A 19,955-nucleotide genomic window follows, 5' to 3' on the forward strand; every position below is an offset into this window, starting at 1 on the left:
GAATCGATTCCTTCATTCAGGAGTCGATAACTCCGTTTGTCCAGCGCTTTGATTTTTGAAACTTTGCAGATTTTTTACCTTCTCAAACAGGTACGTATATAACACACTACATGAAAAAAGGTCATAGTTGAAAAACCATAATGGGTGCACTTTAACAGCCAGAAGGTGTGTAAACTTTTGAACAGGATGATCAGTGCAAATTATTATTCGGTCATTATTGTGTCCTGCGGACTATATGTAAACATCCGCTATGTGAAGGACTAAATAATAAAACTAAATGCAATTTTTAATGATCCCTCTTTTTTTAAAATGATTAACATTCAGCAGATTCTGCAAGGCGTGCGTAAACGTTTGACCTCGACTGTAATAAACCGCACGAGTTTAAACGTGCCTCAAACCTTCAGAGTCGCTCAAGAACTCCACGCGCACTGCCAAACCTCGCCATGCTCTCAGTGTGTGTGTAGTTTTGTTTTTTTTTATTTTATTTTATTTGGAGACACTTTTATCCAAGTGACTTACATGAAAGATCCAAGCTAATTAGCTGTGAAGCTTCCAAGCAGCACTGGGATTATTCCCGAGAACGTAAACCCATCAAACACACTTTAACGCTCAGTAAACTCACACCGTCCTTCTAATTCTGAAGCAAATACATTGATTCGAAGTTTTTTATATGAAATATGAAAAGGTTACCGCTTGAATGAGTCTGTAGCGACGCTAACCACTCACACCTCTGATTATTTCTAGAAGAGGTTTGGTGGGACAGTTGTGGCTTGGCAGTTAAGGCTCCGGGTTACTGATCGGAGGGTCGGGGGTTCAAGCCACAGCAGAGCAAGGCCCTTAACTCTCTCTACTCCAGGGGGCGCTGTATCATGGCTGACCCTGCGCTCTGACCCCAACTTCCTGACATGCTGGGGCATGCGAAGAAAAGAATTTCACTGTGCTGTAGTGTATATGTGATCAATAAAGACTGTAGATGTATCATTACAGAGACGTACACGTTGTAATTCATTTATATTCATGCCATTCGGCAGACGCTCTTATCCAGAGCGACTTACATTTATCTTATTTATACAACTGAGCAGTTGAGGGTTAAGGGCCTCACTCAATGGCAGCTTGCAGTACTGGGATTTGAACTCAAGATCAGACTTCCGATCAGAAGTCCGACATCTTAACCACCGAGCTACCGCTTCCCTTTCGCGTATGAACGCGGACGTTTATTCAGACGTGTCTACACGCCTCATTAATCACGTTGAGCGACGCTTTTAAATCAAGGCTTCCGGCACTTTCGCACTCAGCGATCCCTTTCACAGGAAAATACCGTAAAATCCCCCGTGCCCCGAGTACATATTTATTTAATAAATAACAGAATAGTCGAAATATTAACCACGTTATGTGTGGAATCATTTTGGAGATATTTATTGGAGCCAGAGAGGGGTTTTTTTTATTCATTTCTCAACTTTCTATAGAACACTTTTTTTTTAAATTAAAATTGTTATTAGATTCCAATATGATGACATTATTTACAGGTGTAATCACTGATAAATGACCGTTTGTGATTTCTACCTCTGTAACAAAATGATGGCTATGCTTCCAGGACCCTTATTTGGCCCTAAATGCTTTGATTAAAGTGGTATGTGGACCATGGATAAGTGTCCCAGTGTATGTTACTCAAAGTTCATGAAGAGAATGTGGGATTACCTAAAAATCCCTCTTTTTTTTGCATTTATTATACAGGAATCTTACAAAAGGTGAGGAGATTTTGATGTAGACAGTCAACACAAGCAGATATATCCTTTCAAAAATGAGTTTGGCCCCACCTAGTGGCGGATACAGAAATGACAGTTAAACACTGCATTTGTCGGAAAGTGGCACTGAAATCAAAACGGAGCATTTTGTGCCTGTTTATTCGTTTTATAGACAACAATACGATGGAATGATACGTGATGGAAGAAACAAATATAAAAAGTACTCCTGTTTTCATTTTATCGTGAAGATCGCTCTAGGTGGTGCTGCCCGTTTTACACCAGTGTTCTTTGTCGAGAGGTGTCTCAAAGGGGCATGGGGACACCCTGGACGGGGTGCCAATCCATCGCATGGCACAATCACACACTACGGACACTTTGGGACTCGAACCCTCGACCCTCTAGGCGTGACCTACCCCAAACGCGCTAACCGCTAAGCGATGGGATGATCAAGTATCAAGTGTTCAGGAGGGTTTGAGTTCAAATCCCTGGATGCAAAACAGGGTTGTAAGAGAAAAACTCACAGTCTTTTGTTTTATTCATTTATTTTACAAATGAATCGGAGGAATTATCCTATTCACACTGCACACTTAAACAAGCCAGCATTTAAACGAAGCGTGTACGTGTTATTCGAGACTTTTGCACTATTCTGACGTGCTGCACCAGTGAGCACATTTCTGCGTCCAGCCACGACGTCGAGTGGCGTGAAAACGAACACGGAAATATGCAGCATTACGTAACTGTGTACGTTTGTCATTGACTGATGATCAAAATGTGCAAATGTTACAATCGTCGTAAAATTATGCATCCAAAATAAAATAATAACGTACGGTGGTCAAGGCTTGGGGTGACAGAAAATGTACAAGGTCAATTTGGGGTCATTTGCCCAAAACTGCTGCGTTATCGTTGATTAAGATCACTAATCTTCAATCGTTTGGCTGTATGCGTGGACTGGAAGTCGCTGGAGGTCACTATGCATAAAAGAATAGCTCGATTTTAAATGATGATGATTCTGAATGAGCAGCAAGATTGTACTCTACAGTGCTTGCACAAAGCCGGTGTAATGAGTCCTGTGTGCGTTCTCCTAAAATCACAGGTTGGTGGTTTTCGCCTCTTCCGGTGACTCCATCTCGAGAGCTTTGTTTTCATATACTACACAAAGCTCTGGCGCATGCTCCTCTTCCTCATCCCTGCTGAGGAAAACGTCACTCGAATTAGACATGCCTCAGGTAGAAACGGTAAATCTGTACCAGAAATTTACAACACTTCACTCTCCCTCCACAAATACTGGAACCTTGGAGGCTGGTTAATCATTGTGTTAATCAGCCGGAGTTGATAGATAGACTCATGTGTTATGGACGTGATTTCGGTGCCTGTGTGAGACCTTGGGACGGCGTCTGAGCATGTGCAAAGATCACATCGTATCACCTAAAAGGCAATAAAAGCTCCATAAGCTGAAGAACAGCTCGGCCGTTTGGTTCCTCAAAATCGTTCAAATACATAACCTGCCGTTTGGGAGCTGAAAGAGTCGACTCTTACGGGCGAATCGATTCGAATCGAATCGAATCGAAACATTTGACTCGATGAAAATCAAGCCCGGAACGGTTTAAAGTGAAATCTATGTAGTGAATGGAGTGAGAATGGACTGGGGGGGGGGGGGGGGGTATTTTAGACCTTATGTGTACTCTGTACGTTTGTAAATATCTGCGGTTAAGCTGTAGCGGTCGAAAGCTCTTTTCTTTCTACTCTGTTTGTCTTTGAGTTTAGAAAGTGCGGTAGAATTTCTTATTCGGATCATGATTGAAGCTGTGGCTTATTTTAATTTGACTCGGTTCATGCTTCTAGTGACTAGTATAACGACAATAGATCGAATGGATAGCATTTCGTCGCTCTGCTAACGAAGGCGTTTCTTACGTTCAATAACGTGGACTCTTTAGTAAAGAATGAAATACTGCGTGGCATGTTTATCTTCCTAGAACAGCACATCCCCATGTACGTAATTCCCTCCTAAACCGCACCAACTTGCCGATAATGACGTTTTCTAATTTATCAATGAACGATACCTAGCGCTTTTGTCCTTTGCAGCTACGTTTACTGTTAAGGATCGTCCGCAAGGCGAGCCGCTCCCTGTTATCGCTTGCGTTATAGCGGCTATAAATAGCTCTCTTTTTGAACCTTGTGTTTGGTTCTACCTTTGGGGAAGCATTAAAATGCTGCGTAGACCAGACTACGGACCGTTTCCTTCATCCGACGGAGTCTTAAAGCACGCTCTGATGAATAAACCTTTCAGACTAATGATGTACAGTATACTCACTTCTCTTTCTTGAAAAAGATCCGTTTCACGATGAGGAGGATGAAGACGATGAAGAGGAAGCCAGCCACCGCCGCCAATCCCACCATCGCGTTGGATAGCAAGCCTTTCCCCTGAGTGCCAGTGCTGGCCCTCAGACCGCCTGTGTGGGTTCACGCACATGAAAAGATGTTGAACTTACTATCTAACATACAGCTGCCTGGCAAATAATTTCAATTTATTCCATAATCTCTATTCTGGTCAGTCGGAACGGTTTATGTTAACGCTCTCGTTCTAATGCAGTACCTTATCGCTTCTATAGTTACAGCTCATTCTCAGGGACTTGTACAGTCCGATGGACGCTCCACATAAATAAATAAATAAATAGATAGATAGATAAATACGCGCGTAATCATTGATTTGGTGACGTTTTATGTAAGGAGCTTCATGTAGCCTATATTCGGCATTTTTGGAAGGAGTCTCCAGTGTCAGCGCTCTGTAACGGTCAGAGGTAATGCTGTATCGTAAGTGTGTAACTATTAATGGATAAAAAAAAAAAAGAAAGAAGAAGAAGCAGAACATGTTCTTTGACGAGTATGATTTGTAATCATTGGGAAGTTTGCCGCGGTATACGTTACATGAAAGATATATGATCAGAGAACATTAAATACATAAGCAATAAAACCAGAAAACGATTATTTATTTATTTTTTTTAAATAAAGGATGAGTTTTCTTACCAGTGTTCGCCTGGCAAGTCGAGACAAGGAGCAATAAGCAAGCGAGGATGCTCCCGAGGTACGACATGATACGGCTTTGTGCTCTTCACTGACTGACTGACTTCTGTGAGCTAGCATTAAATGTCCTTGTGTCTCTGGAAAGAGCAAAGTGCAGTTATAACGAGAACACACACACACACACACACACACACACACACATATAACAAGCTTATCTGATCGAGTTCCTTGTAATTACGCTGTAAAGATAAATAGTTCAGCTTTTAGGAGTAGTGCGTTAATAACATGAGCAGACTTGCATTTTATAGTTTCATAATACAGCAGTGTTCATTGGTACATGATCGGAATTGAAGGAACAAAGTATTAATCCATTAATTAAAAATGTATTAATTAGTGAAGCAGTGTTGTCTGTGATTAAGATAAATCATGGTATATATATATATATATAAAACAGTGTAATATCAGTATTATCAGTATTATGAGCTCTTCTAAAGAGAATTTTTGTGCTTTAAGAATATTCCGGTAACGGTACCATACTCCTGATTAGTTAAATATCTAAAGATACAAAAATATGTAAGTAATGCAACCCTTTTAGGCGTGTCATTCTAATAAAATACTCAGTGATCGAGTGGCGTGCTGCGGTCTGAGCTGAAGTGGAGTTACTGTCACCACTCGGAATATTTTTTTTCCAATAACACCACGACTCAAAGTCTTTTATTCCTCTTTTACCACAGCGATTTACCCCCGATTACAATTTTTCATTACTAAAGAACAATCCGTCTTTTTTTTTTTTTTTAAATCATTTCTAGTTACGTTTAACGTTGTGGAACATCTGTGAAACAAGTCAGTTCTTCCCCTGACTTACACGAGAGCAGCTATAAAGAGTCCTTCCTTCACCAGCCCCTAGTCTTTGTCTCTCTATTGAAGTTAATAAGACTAAAACAAACACGCACACACACACACACACACACACACACACACACACGCACACACACACACACACACACAGCTTGTCATGTTACAGAGAAACCTGCAATGCATACACCCCTCTGTCCTGAAGACGTTCTTGTGGGGGAAAACTTCTGACTGTTACGAAGCCCTAACACTGGAGACTCCTTACAGAAATGTTAAATAAACTTCACCTTATCAACAATTATATATATCCATCCATCCATCCATCCATCCATCTTCTATACCTCTTATCCTTTTATCCTTTTCAGGGTCACGGGGAACCTGGAGCCTATCCCAGGGAGCATGGGGCACAAGGCAGGGTACACCCTGGACAGGGTACCAATCCATCGCAGGGCACAATCACATACACATTCACACACCCATTCATACACTACGGACACTTTGGACACGCCAATCAGCCTACCATGAATGTCTTTGGACTGGAGGAGGAAACCGGAGTACCCGGAGGAAACCCGGAGGAAACTCCATATATATATGGAGCATCCTTCGTCCAAGTCCTTGTGTACACTGTTGCAATAGAAAAAATAACATATTACATCGAGCGCATTAATATAAATCTGTGATGTGTTTTGCGCATCCAGAACTACCTCCAGAGCTGCTGCTAAATAAAATGAATCAACACTTTCTGACCAATCACAATCCATATTTCAGGGCTGTTGTGGTATAATACATGAAATCTTGAATGATAGATTTCGCTTTCATTACTTTTAATGCCCTTCTGCTTGGATAAGAAGTGTGTCTGTGTGTGTGCGTGTGTGTGTCCAGCTTTTCATTCAGCTTGATGACAGCAGCGTGTAATCCTTCCAATCTAATCCTCTTCTCTCTCCCAAACCCAAACTTCACTCTGAACCTAACGTCCAGCTCCATGAGACGTTATCTAACACGCACATACCGTGCGTTTCTCCTGGAGCATCACTACATCCTCGTATTTCATCAGAAAGCGTCCAATGCTTTATGAATAAAGTGTTAGCAGCGGTTGATAGAACTTGCTTAATATATATAGTATTTATAAAAAAATAAATAAAATAAAGAAGACACATGGAGTCACGTCAAAAGTTATGTATTTATTGCATGCGCTAGAGCGGAAATATCGAACAGCGGCGTCGATTGATCATGCCTTTACGTTCTTGAGAGAATAAATCAAAGGAAAACAACAACAACAACAACAACAACAAGGTACGAAACTGACGACTAGCATGGTTCTAGCTTGTAACCTTGTTCGAACATAAATTGAGAAATAAAATAGTTAGCATGACTGTTAATTCAGTTCGAGCAATGGGAAACGGTACCACATATAACCTAGCGCACAAGTTAGCTATTTAATCCGTTACATTTTCTACTTATACGTAGTTTATCGTCCACAAAACGTCACTCGTGGATCAAATCGAGATGATTGGCTATAGTTAGTATGCAAATTATTCACAAAACATTACTATTAAGCTTTTTAAGCTTTACGTACACGGCTTAGCCGTAACGCACAATCCGTTTGTTCAAACCGTAGCTAATTCACTGTATTTAACGTAAACGTCATGTAGAACTGATAAAGAGGCGTTCTTAATCACTACACTACGCCACAGTGTTTTTGGTAATATTTTATATTTGGTCATATAAATTCCACAAAGCCACGCGTAAGCTGTGATATTGATTAACACAGGGGTTCCCAAACTTTTCCAGGGCAAGGCCCCCCAAAATGCATTCAAATTTGACCGAGGCCGCCGTTTTGCAAGATGTCTTTAAAACACATTAAAAATACAGACTTCTGCATATATCCCCCCTTTTTTTTTTAAATTAATAATTACATCTTACAACTTTACATTACATTAGGAATTGATTGTGTGTCTGTGTGTGTGTGTGTGTGTGTGTGTGTGTGTGTGTGTGTGTGTGTGTGTGTCTGAGCGTGAGAAAGAGAAAACATACATTTATTTATTTTTCACACCAAATTGTTGAGGCCCCCCGGGCGCCCCCTGGCGGCCACCAAGGGGACCGCGGCCCCCACTTTGAAAACCGCTGGATTAACAGAATACGTTAACAAGATGTTAACGCTTCACGACTGTATTAATGGCTACAGTGGGTTGGTAATCTATACACATCTTTAGTTCCTCATGTACTGAGGATTAGTAGATTATTAATTTGTCGTTAATTAAGTTAGTATAGTATAGGGTAATGCTTATTTGTGGAGTTGTGGATGTTATAGGAAAGTATTACTTGGTTTCGAATGCGATCGCTTTCTTAAACGTCTTAAAAGTTCTAGACGGATCTAGTTTCACGCGAACTACTTCAAAAGTACGGTTTATAGGACAGACGACATTTTACACTGACGGTCGAATGATTAAACGCACATGGACGAAAATGAACGAGTTTGGGAACGAGAGAGATCTGAAAGCGGTCGGTTCTCGTGGTGTTTTCGGTGTTTTTAGGTTATTAATGAAAGTCTAAGTCCCGGACTGTTCTCGTCTACGCCGGTGGCTTTGTGGTTCTCTTCCTGTTTGCCTTTCCGCTCTGCTGCTCCAGTCCGGTCTTCCTGTCCAGACGACTCCACCACGTCCTCTTCCTCCTCATTCTCCTCGGGGTCAGGGCCGAGTAGCCAGTCTGTTAGGAAACGGAGACGATCGTCATTACAGTCACTGAGAAAAGATCTACATCGTAGTGTTACCTACACGGCTTGAACTCTTTCATGCATAGTCTCCTCATTTATGGCCGTTTTGGGGAAATATATGGAAATATAACTCCCCTCCAAAATCACTTCGAGACTATTATCGTAGTTTAATAAGAACAATTTTCCTGGTTTCTGATGCTCTCTGGATTCATTGCGAATTCTCAGTGCAGCACGTCTTTCGTGTACCTGGACAAACTTTCCACTTTCCAAATCCCAAATTAAGTTAAAACTATGTTTAAGGCAGATAAACTACAATTATTATTATTATTATTATTATTATTATTATTATTTTACATTCTTGTACGGGCCAGTAGGAAGAACTTGCTGAAATTTAGTAATGAAATCTTCAAAATGGTCAATGTCAAGTATTTATCTACACCAAAGTAAATTATGAGGTTCAAAATCATAACACAATGCCAAGTAACAAATCAGTGAGATGTCGGTGAGCATGCAGTAATTTAGTATTTAATCTGAATCCCCCCTGCACACCCCCCCCCCCCCCCCCCACGGGATTAACCCGGCTAATCCAGTGCTAAGATGTTGGACATCTCGCTGACGCTGATGTTCCGGGGTTAGTATTTGGTGCCGTTGGCTTTCATCAAGGTGAAACTGTCCGACTGTTCAGCTGAGAGACTAGACGTGTGTGTGTGTGTGTGTGTGTGAGTGTGAGTGAAGCTCAAGGTCCACATGTTGTATATTAAAATCGAAATACAAATAGAACTTTACATTATTCATCATTCATGGCCCTAATGAAGAATAATGTTAGTTTCTGTTAGTAGCCTTACTCGAAAGAATGTTTACCCTACGTACAGGAGATTCTCGATTCTCAATGTTTAGAAGGTGTTATCGATTTAAAAAAAAAAATTTTTTTATAACAGCAGCTCGGACGGTAGTTCCAGCTGCAAATCAAAGGTTTATATTAATTCTAACACGCGACCGTTTACAGCTAACTCACTGGGACTTCGTTTCCGCCTAATAATAAACAGGCTGAAGAATTGATCTGGCGAAGATGCGAGACACATCTCCAGCGGTTTTGGGAGAAAAAAAAAAATGCTACTGTTTTCCAGACTCCTCATCAGACTGGAGCGTACACGCCGAGTCTGCTTGAAAGCGATGGCGGCCATTGGCAGGAGAGCGATTCGTTTGAAACGCAGATCCGTGAAGTGTTAACGGTTAAGGCTCTGGGTTATTGATCAGAAGTTTAAGGGTTCGAGCCCCAGTAATGCCCCAGTTTGGCGCTTGACCCTCTGTGCTCCAGGGGCACCGTATCACGACTGACCCTGCTCCCTGACACCAACTTCCTGACTCGCTGTGCAAGGAAAAGAATGTCACTATGCCGTAACGTATATGTGACAAATAAAGGCTTCTTCTTTTCTTCTTCTTTATTTACCTGCCAGGTCGTGCAACAGATCCTTAATCAGGTGACTAGTGATGCTATACGTTCCCACAATAATCACGACCGCCCCTATCAGGACGTACAGCAGGTATTTGGGCGTGATGACGATGGCGTCTCGGGCAGGTGGGATATATTCGGAGAAGTAGCGTTCATCCTGATGTATCGCCTCCTCCTGAAGGGGACGTCTCGAAACAGGATGTGCTCTCGAACCATTCTCGAGCTCTTTATACTGGAATGCTGGGCTTGGCATGGATCCAGCACTGCTGTTCCTCTCCTAAGCAACATTTAAGCATCGGATATCATTCATGTCGCGTAGATGGGATGGTAAATGAGACGACGGTGAGATGACGATGAAGGTGACACTCGCAGCCTGGATGTAGGCATGATTTCTGATTGGAGGTTCTACACTTGTGATTCATTTCCTGCTGCTGTAGATCCCTACACATGGACACCCTAAAGACTGACACCCAGAAGAGGACGGGTTCCATTTTGAGTCTGGTTCTTCTCAAAACGGGTTCCTGTCATGCGTCATGGATCTAAATCTACGGCTGTGTCTCGGGCACTAATGCACATATGTAGTTCAGACCGATGATAAACCCGAGTGATGAGGTCGACGACGCTAGCCTAGCCAATCAGCGTACTGGCATGTTTCTGAGAGTTGGGAGAAAACTGGAGAACCTGGAGGAACCCCGTGCTTTAAAAACCCTAAGGAGAACATGCACGGACATTAACCCAAACTCAGAGTTTAACCAGGAACCCTGGAGCTGTGAAGCAGCAACACTTCCTGCTCCACTCCACCACCGAGATAAAAAAAAGCAATGATTATTAAAGCGTTTTCTTTAATAAATGCATCTACGTAGCTATATAAGAACGTGCTGCTCACTCAGACAGGCACGACCTCCTCAGATCTGGGTGCGTCTTTAATCTTCTTGCAGAACACCTGGGACAGCAGGAAGTTCCACAGAATCACCGACAGCGACGTGTTGGTTGTTATGATGGCGACCATGAGAGGATGCATCTCTGTCTTCTTCTTCTAAACTCGGACGCCGATGTTACTCTCCGCACGTCACGAGCGACTGAGCAGCTTTCCGTGCGTGTTTACGGACGTGTCGTAGGCTCTCGGGTAGCTCTTATCCTCTCACAGGCGACCTCAATCTCCACCTAACCTAGTCTCCCACCCTTTCTGACCTTCTTGCGGTGCACGCCGGTCTCGCTAATCCACGTTATCGTACATCACACGTTCGGCACGCTTAACTTCACGGTCGTCGAGGTTTACAGAACGCGTCTGATGTAATCCGCGAGATTCGAATGAATTCGGTGCTCGGGATCTCTAGGAGTCTCTAGGTGGCTCAGTGGTTAAAGGCTCTGGGTTACTGATCAGAAGGTCAGGGGTTACTACTGCCAAGCTGCCACTGCTGGGCCCTTGGGCAAGGCCCTTAACCCTCAGTTGCGCAGTTGTATAGAGTAAATGAGATAAATGTACGTCTCTCTGGATAAGGGCGTCTGCCATGTGCCCTAAATGTCAATGTAAATGTACCACAAACAAATATTGCCGCACATTTCCATGTAGTGAGGAAAGAACAGAAACCCTCTCTCACAGAGGAAAGTGAATTACCTCTTCCACTCTTTCCGTTCTGTTCCATTCCTCTTTTTCTCATTATGTTCTTTTTGCTCCATTCTTTCTGTTCTGTTCCCTTCATTCGATTTCCATCTTTCCTCTTTGTTCTTTTCATTCTGCTCTTTCAGTTCCTTTCCATTCTTGGTAAGAAAGACTTTTCTTGTTCATGTTCTGTTCTGTTTTTTTTTTTTTCTCCTCTTTTTTTCCCCCCTCTCTCTTTGATCCTGCCCCTTTTGTTCCGTTCCGTTCTTTTTCGTTTCCCCCCTCATTCCTTTCACATCGTACTCTTCTTTTTAATTCTGTTCTCTCTGTTGCTCTCCATTCTCCTTGTCTCATTCTTTCTTCTTCATGTTCTGTTCTGTTTTTTTGTTTTTTTTTCCTTCTCTTTTTTTTATTTAAATCCTGTTCTTATTGTTCTGGACCCCCCCACCACCCCACCCGCCCCCCTTGTGTTCTCTTTGTTCTGTTCCGTTCCCCTCGTTCCTCGTTCTTTCCACGACACTCGTTCCATTCCGTTCTATGACGTTTACGTTGACGTTCGCGGCAGTTCACAGACGCCCTTATCCCGAGTGACCTACAGACGTGTTCCCTCCGTTTCTGCTCACGGCGCAGAGAAAAGTTCTAGTTTCAGTTCATCGCCATGGTAATGACAGGTGTACACTAAAGATGGCGTGGACACTAAGGATGACGGGTTCCTTTCAGTATTAAAACACGCCTTGCTCCACCAGACGTTCGCGTACTCGTTCTTCGTACTCATTCTTCGTACTCATTCTCTTCGTTGGTTTACTGGACGAGCCTGAGGAAACTTCGCACCTACGAGCGAGATCGCGATAAAACGTAGAGACAAGGACAGCGAGGATGGAAGTGCGCAATGATAGATGAGAGACTGTTGTGGTGAAAGACAAGATGAATGAATGAGATGATTATGGACTCCTAAAAAAAAAAAAACCCCTGCTGATTAAGGTGATTATGATGTTTTAAACGGATAATAAAACAGCACTAACATATTTTCTAGAAAGGATTCTAAACATTGGAACAACAACAACAACAAAAAAAACATCCGGTAACACTTGGACGTGAATAACGTCCAAGTGCACTAATAACTGCACTAATAACTGAATGAATACTTATTCAACTATGAACTGATGATGAGTTAAGGCAGTGGTTTTCAAAGTGGTGGCCACCAGGGGGCGCCCGGGGGGCCTCAACAATTTGGTGTGCCCATCCCTCCCACTAGTATGTTTTCTCTTTCTCACTCTCAGACAACCACACACACACACACACACACACACACACACACACACACACACACAATATATTCCTAATGTAATGTAATGTAAAGATGTAAGATGTAATTATTAATAAAAATAAATAAATAAATAAAAAGTGGGATATATTCAGAAGTCTGTATTATAAAGACATCTTTCAAAATGGGGGGCCACGGTCAAATGTTAATGCCGTTTGGGGATGCCTTGCCCTGGAAAAGTTTGAGAACCCCTGAGTTAAGGCACGTACTAATCACGACCTAACGAAGAGCTAACGTTGACTTTAACCTCAACCACGTGAGTCTTATGAATTCATGCGTGCGTGAATAACAACCACCAACTTACTACATGTCTGTTGGTTAATGTATTCGTTAACTCGTAAGGGTAAACTCAATCAAACGTGCTCTCTAAGAAAGAATACGAGTCGAACGTGCATCATTTCGAACCGTTCCTGAAGCGTAACGAGAGGAATCCAGCGCCATCCTGTAAACTTTCAGCTGCAGACGGCAAACGATATCAACCGTTTGGAATGATGCGCGTTGAATTCGTATTCTTTCTTACAGGGCACGTTAGTCGATCAAGACGCTATCTGAGAAACATGTACATGTCTGTTATCCACGTAAGGATTCATAACATAATAAGGTTAAGGTTAACTCTTCAACCGTCCGTGATTAGTACACGCCTTAGCTTACCATTAGTTCATATTTAAGGAAGTATTCATTCAGGTATTAGTGCAGGATTATTCACGTTCTGTTACTGTAAACTGTCTCAGCATCATGAATTCAGACACCTTCTAATATTATAACATTGCTCTCGCTCTTAGACAGATCTAAGCTTACTCGAACACCTGTTATTATATTATGGCTTATTTCTAGAAAGAAGGCAAATTATCTAAGCGTTCGAAATGATGTCCAGGCTTAGACGGCGGAATAATGAGAAACATCACGTGACGTTTCCTTCGCATCCTTTTTTTTTTTTTTTTTTTTTTGCGGTGTGTATGAAGAAGGAAGGAAATAAGGCCAGAAGAAAACGTTACCTTTTCGCTCGGTATTCGTTCGACGCCGGTCCTTTCCTTCACATGATTAAGCTCGAACGGGTTGATCTGGAGGAGATCTTGTGGACGGTGTCCGGACAAAACGAAGGGGTTTTCTACAATCTGTCAACACGTGGGAAGTGGTAGGAGAGAACGAACACCATCTGTAAGGGGGAAAAGTCACTCTGCAGTACCCAGTCTGTGCAGTTTAATCTTCGCCTCTGCCCAGAATAAGCGGTAATACCCTGAGCAACAGAGGGAAATAAAGCTCAGACCGTACTGCGTGTGGGTGTGGGTGTGGGTGTGTATGCCGATATAAAGCAGACGGTTTTTTATTTAAGAATGCTGAGGATGAATCACCTGAATCTGAATCGTTGACGATTAAATCACATGAACTAAACGAGTTAAACGATGAAAAAGCTTAGCGTGTGAATATATAAACAAACAAACAAACAAAATCTACTCTGGAAGTCGTCTCAGCCCGCGCTCGGACCGTCGTTTTATTCTGGATCGTCGTCGTCTTCAGTCTTCGTGCAGAAGGCTTGTGTCAGGATGTAGGCCCAGTAAACAACAGTAATGGAAGTGTTGACGATTACGATACCGATCATCATCGGGTGCAGCATGGTTCCTCCGGTCCGAGTCCGAGCTTCAGCTCCTGAATCTGTGATGGCTTCGGTTTCTCTGCAGCTTCTTCTGGAACTTAATTCCTTTCTAGCGCTTATGATTTTAAGAGGTTCAGCCCAGGACGTGCTGAGAACTGAATAAATCCTCTCTCGTCTTATGGTTAAAAAAAAAAGAAATATCAGTGTTACAAGGTATCATCTATCACTTGGATTAAACCTGGTTTGAGCATAGGGTGTATAATAGAATAGAATAGAATAGAATAGAATAGAATAACGGTACTCTTTTGGAATTTTTTTTTTTGGGGGAGTTGGAAAAGTTCATTAAATAATGCAATAATGAATTGTTTTTAACTAGCTATCCAGCTAAGAGTTCGTTTCGGATTACGGACGTGAAAATCTTAACGGATGAGACGGACCCCTCGCTGCGCAGGATTATCTAATGTTATTACCCAGCTTTATCCTCCTGCTAGAGACCGAAAAAAAAAAAAAATCCCTGATCATCAGGACCGTAAGCACCTTTTGAGCGCATTTCGTCTCCGCGGGTTTAGTGAGTCAGCACAACGGTACACGACGTCTTTACTACTCGGCGTCCGTCCAAAAAGCCGCGTCCATACAGACACGATTCCGTGCCGGAGACGGACGCGATCACGTCCGAAATAAACGGGATACGGCTGTACGTTAGCGACGTGGAGAAAGCATGCCGCACTGAAAAGCAAAGCTCTCGGGGAAAAAAAGTATTTCGAGATGGCGGGGTGATACCAGCAAAGAGAAAGGTCTGGAATTGGATTTGGGAAATCGTGATGTACCGCACGTGATTTCTGTGTGGAGAACTTTAACCGAATCAGTCATGGTGTTATCAATGTATTTTTCATCATATCGCCCGATACTCAAGCTTTCGGTGTCAGTATCGTAAAAAGAAAAAGGATCGAACAAGGTATCGCGACAGCTCTACTTTTACGGCGTGGTTCGTACGCCGTCCGATCTCTTTAATGAAAACCGATCGACGGTGGATTGAATTTTTTTTAAAAAAAGAATTAAACGCTGAATAAGAGCGAAAAGTGAACGTGGTCCACCAAAAAAAAAAAAAAAAATCAACAATCACTGGGGATTGCTTTTTTAAAGAAATAAACACTGTCTTTTAGCGTCTGCTAAACGAGTAAATGTAAATGTCTTGGCCGCACTGACATGCAATCGCTGTCCAATCACAGTGCTCATATATATATATTTATTTCATCCATATATAAAGGTTTATACACGGTTTATATTGTTTCGTATTGGCTCGTTATTGATTTTTTTCCCCCTCATTCCTGCTGTACGAACTGCTTCATCGCGTTTTTCAGAATTACTACATGGAAAAAAATGACAAAAATATAAACGCCACTGAACTGAACAAACCGTTTTATTTGTAAACAATTTTGTCAATTTCACTTCCTCCTTAGAAAACAAAACTCTTACTTAAACACCGATAAATAGAGGGGTCTGAAAGACGGCAAAAAATAAAGCGCACTGTTACCCAAGTCTTTTTTTTATTTTTTTTTTTAATAAAAGCTTCGATGAGGTAAACAGATTACGTGACTCTGTGAGTTTGTCTGCATTTCTTAGCGCCGAGCTGTAACACGTCTAATTTGCATATTAACGGCTGTTATGTTAAATAAGGTTTATTAATTAAAAGCAAAGTAAGTATACATTAACCGCGCACACCGTCGTTGACTCGTCTCCTCTCGGATACAGCGCTGCGAGCTCGGTCCTGCATGCGATTCTCAAAACGGCCACAAGACGGCGCCATTTATCGGTTGGATCCGATATTACAAAACCGATATCTGTTTATGGAAAAATGCTTAAATATCAGGAAAAACATCAGGGAAACCAATTTTCGGTCGACTTCTAATTTCATTTCATGGTTTTTTTTTTTCAGTGGTACGACTGCTTTGCGCTCCACGATTTTAGGAGCTTAAAAGAAAGAAAGAAAGGAAAAAAAAGCAGCAGGAGCGTAGAAGTTTGTTTGGAAATTTATTGCAATTACAGGAAGCACAACCAAAACAAAAGAAACAACCAGATTATGATACTGAGGAATATCATGCTCCTGCTTTATAAATAAATGATCCGATTTCCGTGTGATCATAGCTTGCAGGAAATATCTGAGGACGAGATTATCCATCAAGCTGCAGCATGGAACTTAGGGAGGATTCTGCTAATTGAAGTTGAGGACGGTTGTACGCGAGTCATAAATCCATCGACCCAACGAGCGTCGCCGCGCACCCAGCGTCGTATTTCACGGATCTGCCCATATCCATGCCTGTCGGACTATTAAATCTGTATCAGAGGCTGGCAGGAGAGCGAGGTCTCCGATTAGATGTCCAGCCTGGTGAATCACAGCCTCGTTTTTCAACTTCTCAACGTTTCTCAATTTCATATCGCTATTTTGAGCTCACAGCGACGCAGGAACGCCTCCCATGTGGCTCAAATACCTTTTCGAAGTTCCATGCATTAATAGGAAAGTAGTGTGGTTAAACCTTTGCGGAAACTCTTGTCACTTGAGTTAACTTGATCATTCCTAAGCATCTCACACCTAGTGGGGATTAATACTCATGCCCAGTGTTACCGTTATGCATTCCAAAACCACGTCTAACCCAGAAAACGCTTGACATGGGTTCAGAAACTGCTCTCGCGGTTTTAAACCGTGAGGTGAGGTGTAGATCGTGGGTAATGACGGAAGTCCTAAATGATTCGGCGTCACTGAGCAGCGTTTACTCGGAGCAGTCCGTCTGCGTACTGGAACTGCGCGCTGTTCTCGTACTCCAGCATGTCCAGCGCGACCTCACAGCTCTCCTTCACCACGCGCTCGCCGTCCTCGCGGTACCGCTGCAGGACGGACAGACACGCGTCCTGCCCGATGGATCCCAGCGCCTCGGCACACTCGTGCCTCACCATGGCGTTCTCGGTCTCGTTCTCCAGAGCGGCGCGCAGGTGAGGGATGCTCGCCTCGTGCTGCATCTGTCCCAACACGTAGCCGATCTCATGACGGAATAAAGCACTGCCGCACTGCAGGCCTGGAGATCACGGGTGAAAAGAAAATAGTGATTATTTTCCCTACAACGGTGTGTCAGGAAGGGCTTCATTTCTCTTAAATGCCATTTTTATTTGTTAAAGGAAAAAATTTTATAAAAGCACCGAATCATGGTTGGGAGAGACTTTTTAACCTCGTTTATATCTAGAAGTTGTTTTTTTTTATCCTCGAGCCCTTACCGTCTCCTAGAGCGAGCACGGCCTCCTCGCTGCTGAGGTTCCTGAGAGCGAACATGGCTCTGTAGCGCTCGAACAGGGGTAGGCTCTCGTCCAGGAGCTGCATCCTGAGCTCAGGAACACTCTTCCTCTGTGCAGGAGGGGCGGGGTCCACCGAGCAGTAAGGGTTACTGTCTGCAGCCTCTGATTTCTCAGCATCGCCACCACTCATCAGCCACTCCAGCCTCCTGACGGCCAGCTGACACGTCTCTGCCACCTACACACACACACACACACACACACACGTACAGAGCTCAGTGCACGTCAGTGAAAGTCTATTAGAAGAGGAGGAGTGATTTTGAATGTTTTACACGATTATACCTCAACGACCGGGTCCTCTGAGTACTGCTTCAGTAAATCCAACACTTTTGGATTCCCAATGGCTCCCAAAGCTTCACCTACAAACATGGACAAAGTTATAAATCACTCACATCCTTCACCAGTGCTCGTCTTATTCCAAAGCCGTGTTGTGTTATTCGACGTGTTGTGTAACTAGGGATTGAAAAAAATATTAATCAAAAGTCTCGCCAAGCCTTTTTAACGTTTATCTTTAAATCATCATATTATCATCCCGATGAAGTCATGTCTCATTCGAGCGCTCCCTCTAAGAACACCGCGTAACAACCGGATCAATCCCGAGATCGGCTGAAGATTTCACCTGCTTCGTGCCTGACCATCGGTTCCTGCTCGGTGTCTCTCAGCACCGTCTCCAGGACGGGAATGGCCCGCTCGTCCTGCATCTGCCCCAGGCAGTACGCCAGCTCGTGCTTGAGAAGCGCGGACTCGTCCGAGAAAGCCTCGCCGATCCATCTCACCGCCTCGGCTCCGCCCAGGTTCCGAAGCGTGAACAGAGCCCGGAAACGAGCGGGAAGCTCCTGCTGGCCATCCACGAGGATGCGTCCCACCGCCGCTACGTCCCGATCGCTCGTCATAACACCTTAAAAAAAAAAAGTTGCCTGTTTTTTTTAAATCACAAAAAATAACAAAGGTTTGGAAGGGATGATACTTTTACTGTTTTCAAGATTTTATGAATACATTCCCATCACCTAGTGTTTCATATTCTGCATATTTACTACGCAATAAGACTTGGTGTCACGTGTTCAATACTAACTCATTTAAATCTTTAAGCTTACTGGAGCTTGAGGAATGAGGAGTGCGCAGTAAAGATGGAGGTCAGTCGGAAGAGGTACACTGTTCCTGTATACCTAAAAAAAAATTACAAAAAATAAAAATAAAGTGCAACCAGAGTCAGTGTTAAAGTTAATCTTGTAGATTATATCAGAATCACTATGAGATCATTTACTGTAACTGTACTTGAGAAGCTGAAGCGAGAATTTACGCCACGTCACGATCTTTTTTTCTCTCATAATTTAACAAACACAAGCTTTTCATCAGCTGCTGTTAATGTTCTGTAACACAGAAATAAAATACTCACTGAGAATAACGTGAGCTATCCACTAGCATTTAATAACATCCAACTCTCCATGCTGTCCATGCAGGAAGGAAGAGTTTTTCGTCGTGACTTCATAGAAACGGTTTAAACGCGCGTTGACGCCGTTTCGCCACCTAGCGGCCTGGAGGAATGGTAACTTGTACTAAAGTCAAGTTGTGACCAAAAATACTGCTTTAGTATTATTATTATTATTAGTAGTAGTAGTAGTAGTAGTAGTAGTATATTATATGTATTAGTATTATATGTTTTCCTTAAGTTCCTTAAGCAGAAAGTATGCTTCACTTATTAATGGTACACTAGGAACAGCGTGCAGTACGCATGACGCAAATTTCGTCATCAGCAGAGTATACGCGTACTGTGACCCTTTCCCACACTGATGTATTTCAATCATTTTCTTCCTCATCATTTCTGGAATTTCTTTGGCATAGTGTGTAACTGGGTAAGACCTTTTAACCCACTTCATGCTGTTGAAAAAGTTCTATTTAAGTGTAGATTTGATTGAACAGGGTTTGCAGTAATCAGGCCTGGTTGCGTCTGGTCCAGCCGAACCTGATTATGAATGCAGTTTCATAGATTTGGGGGATTAGTAACTATGGGGGCAAATACATTTTCACACAGGCCCAGTTGGAATTAGATAGCCTTTTTTTTTTTTTTTTTGCTTCAATAAATAAAAATCATGTAAAAACTGTATTTTGTGTTTACTCAGATTGCCTTTGTTTTATCTCAGATTTTGTTTATATTAAAAAAAAAAAAAAGTTTTAATAACCATTTCTTATCTGTGTGAATTAAAATTACCCACCAGAACTATACAAACTGGAGAGCTTTCACGACCTCTTCCTAACAGTGTAGTTATCTTGGTGAAGTGTAATAATAATCTGTAACATAGAACTT

The 19,955-nt window shown here is 42.5% G+C and overlaps 2 protein-coding genes and 1 long non-coding RNA gene across 5 annotated transcripts; all 3 read right to left on the bottom strand.

The window, feature by feature from the left end:
• Positions 1-2,270: 2,270 nt before the first annotated feature.
• Positions 2,271-4,908, bottom strand: smim24 (small integral membrane protein 24). Of its 2 annotated transcripts, none has more exons than XM_017466999.3 (3): positions 4,770-4,908; positions 4,057-4,195; positions 2,271-2,932 (listed from the first exon to the last, which is right to left on the bottom strand). In XM_017466999.3, the coding sequence occupies exons 1-3, from the start codon at positions 4,834-4,836 to the stop codon at positions 2,833-2,835; spliced, it is 306 nt and encodes a 101-aa protein (XP_017322488.1). In that variant the 5' UTR covers positions 4,837-4,908; the 3' UTR covers positions 2,271-2,832. The 2 variants fall into 2 exon arrangements, with proteins under 2 accessions (XP_017322488.1, XP_047011273.1); XM_047155317.2 differs by having other exon boundaries at positions 2,271-2,935.
• A 1,881-nt stretch (positions 4,909-6,789) lies between these two features.
• Positions 6,790-13,697, bottom strand: LOC124628148 (uncharacterized). Its single transcript, XR_008396488.1, has 2 exons — positions 10,674-13,697; positions 6,790-8,327 (listed from the first exon to the last, which is right to left on the bottom strand). It is a non-coding gene; the product is annotated as an uncharacterized LOC124628148 (long non-coding RNA).
• A 2,558-nt stretch (positions 13,698-16,255) lies between these two features.
• dohh (deoxyhypusine hydroxylase/monooxygenase) lies at positions 16,256-19,177 on the bottom strand. 2 transcript variants are annotated; one of them, XM_017467001.3, is made up of 6 exons: positions 19,047-19,177; positions 18,745-18,816; positions 18,270-18,548; positions 17,933-18,009; positions 17,576-17,828; positions 16,256-17,379 (listed from the first exon to the last, which is right to left on the bottom strand). In XM_017467001.3, exons 3-6 carry the CDS (start codon positions 18,541-18,543, stop codon positions 17,063-17,065), a joined length of 921 nt encoding a protein of 306 aa, XP_017322490.1. In that variant the 5' UTR covers positions 18,544-18,548; positions 18,745-18,816; positions 19,047-19,177; the 3' UTR covers positions 16,256-17,062. The 2 variants fall into 2 exon arrangements, with proteins under 2 accessions (XP_017322490.1, XP_017322489.1); XM_017467000.3 differs by having other exon boundaries at positions 18,723-18,816.
• Between the last annotated feature and the right edge of the window lie 778 nt (positions 19,178-19,955).

This window comes from Ictalurus punctatus, chromosome 5 (assembly GCF_001660625.3).
Source record: "Ictalurus punctatus breed USDA103 chromosome 5, Coco_2.0, whole genome shotgun sequence".
NCBI classification, from domain to species: domain Eukaryota; kingdom Metazoa; phylum Chordata; class Actinopteri; order Siluriformes; family Ictaluridae; genus Ictalurus; species Ictalurus punctatus.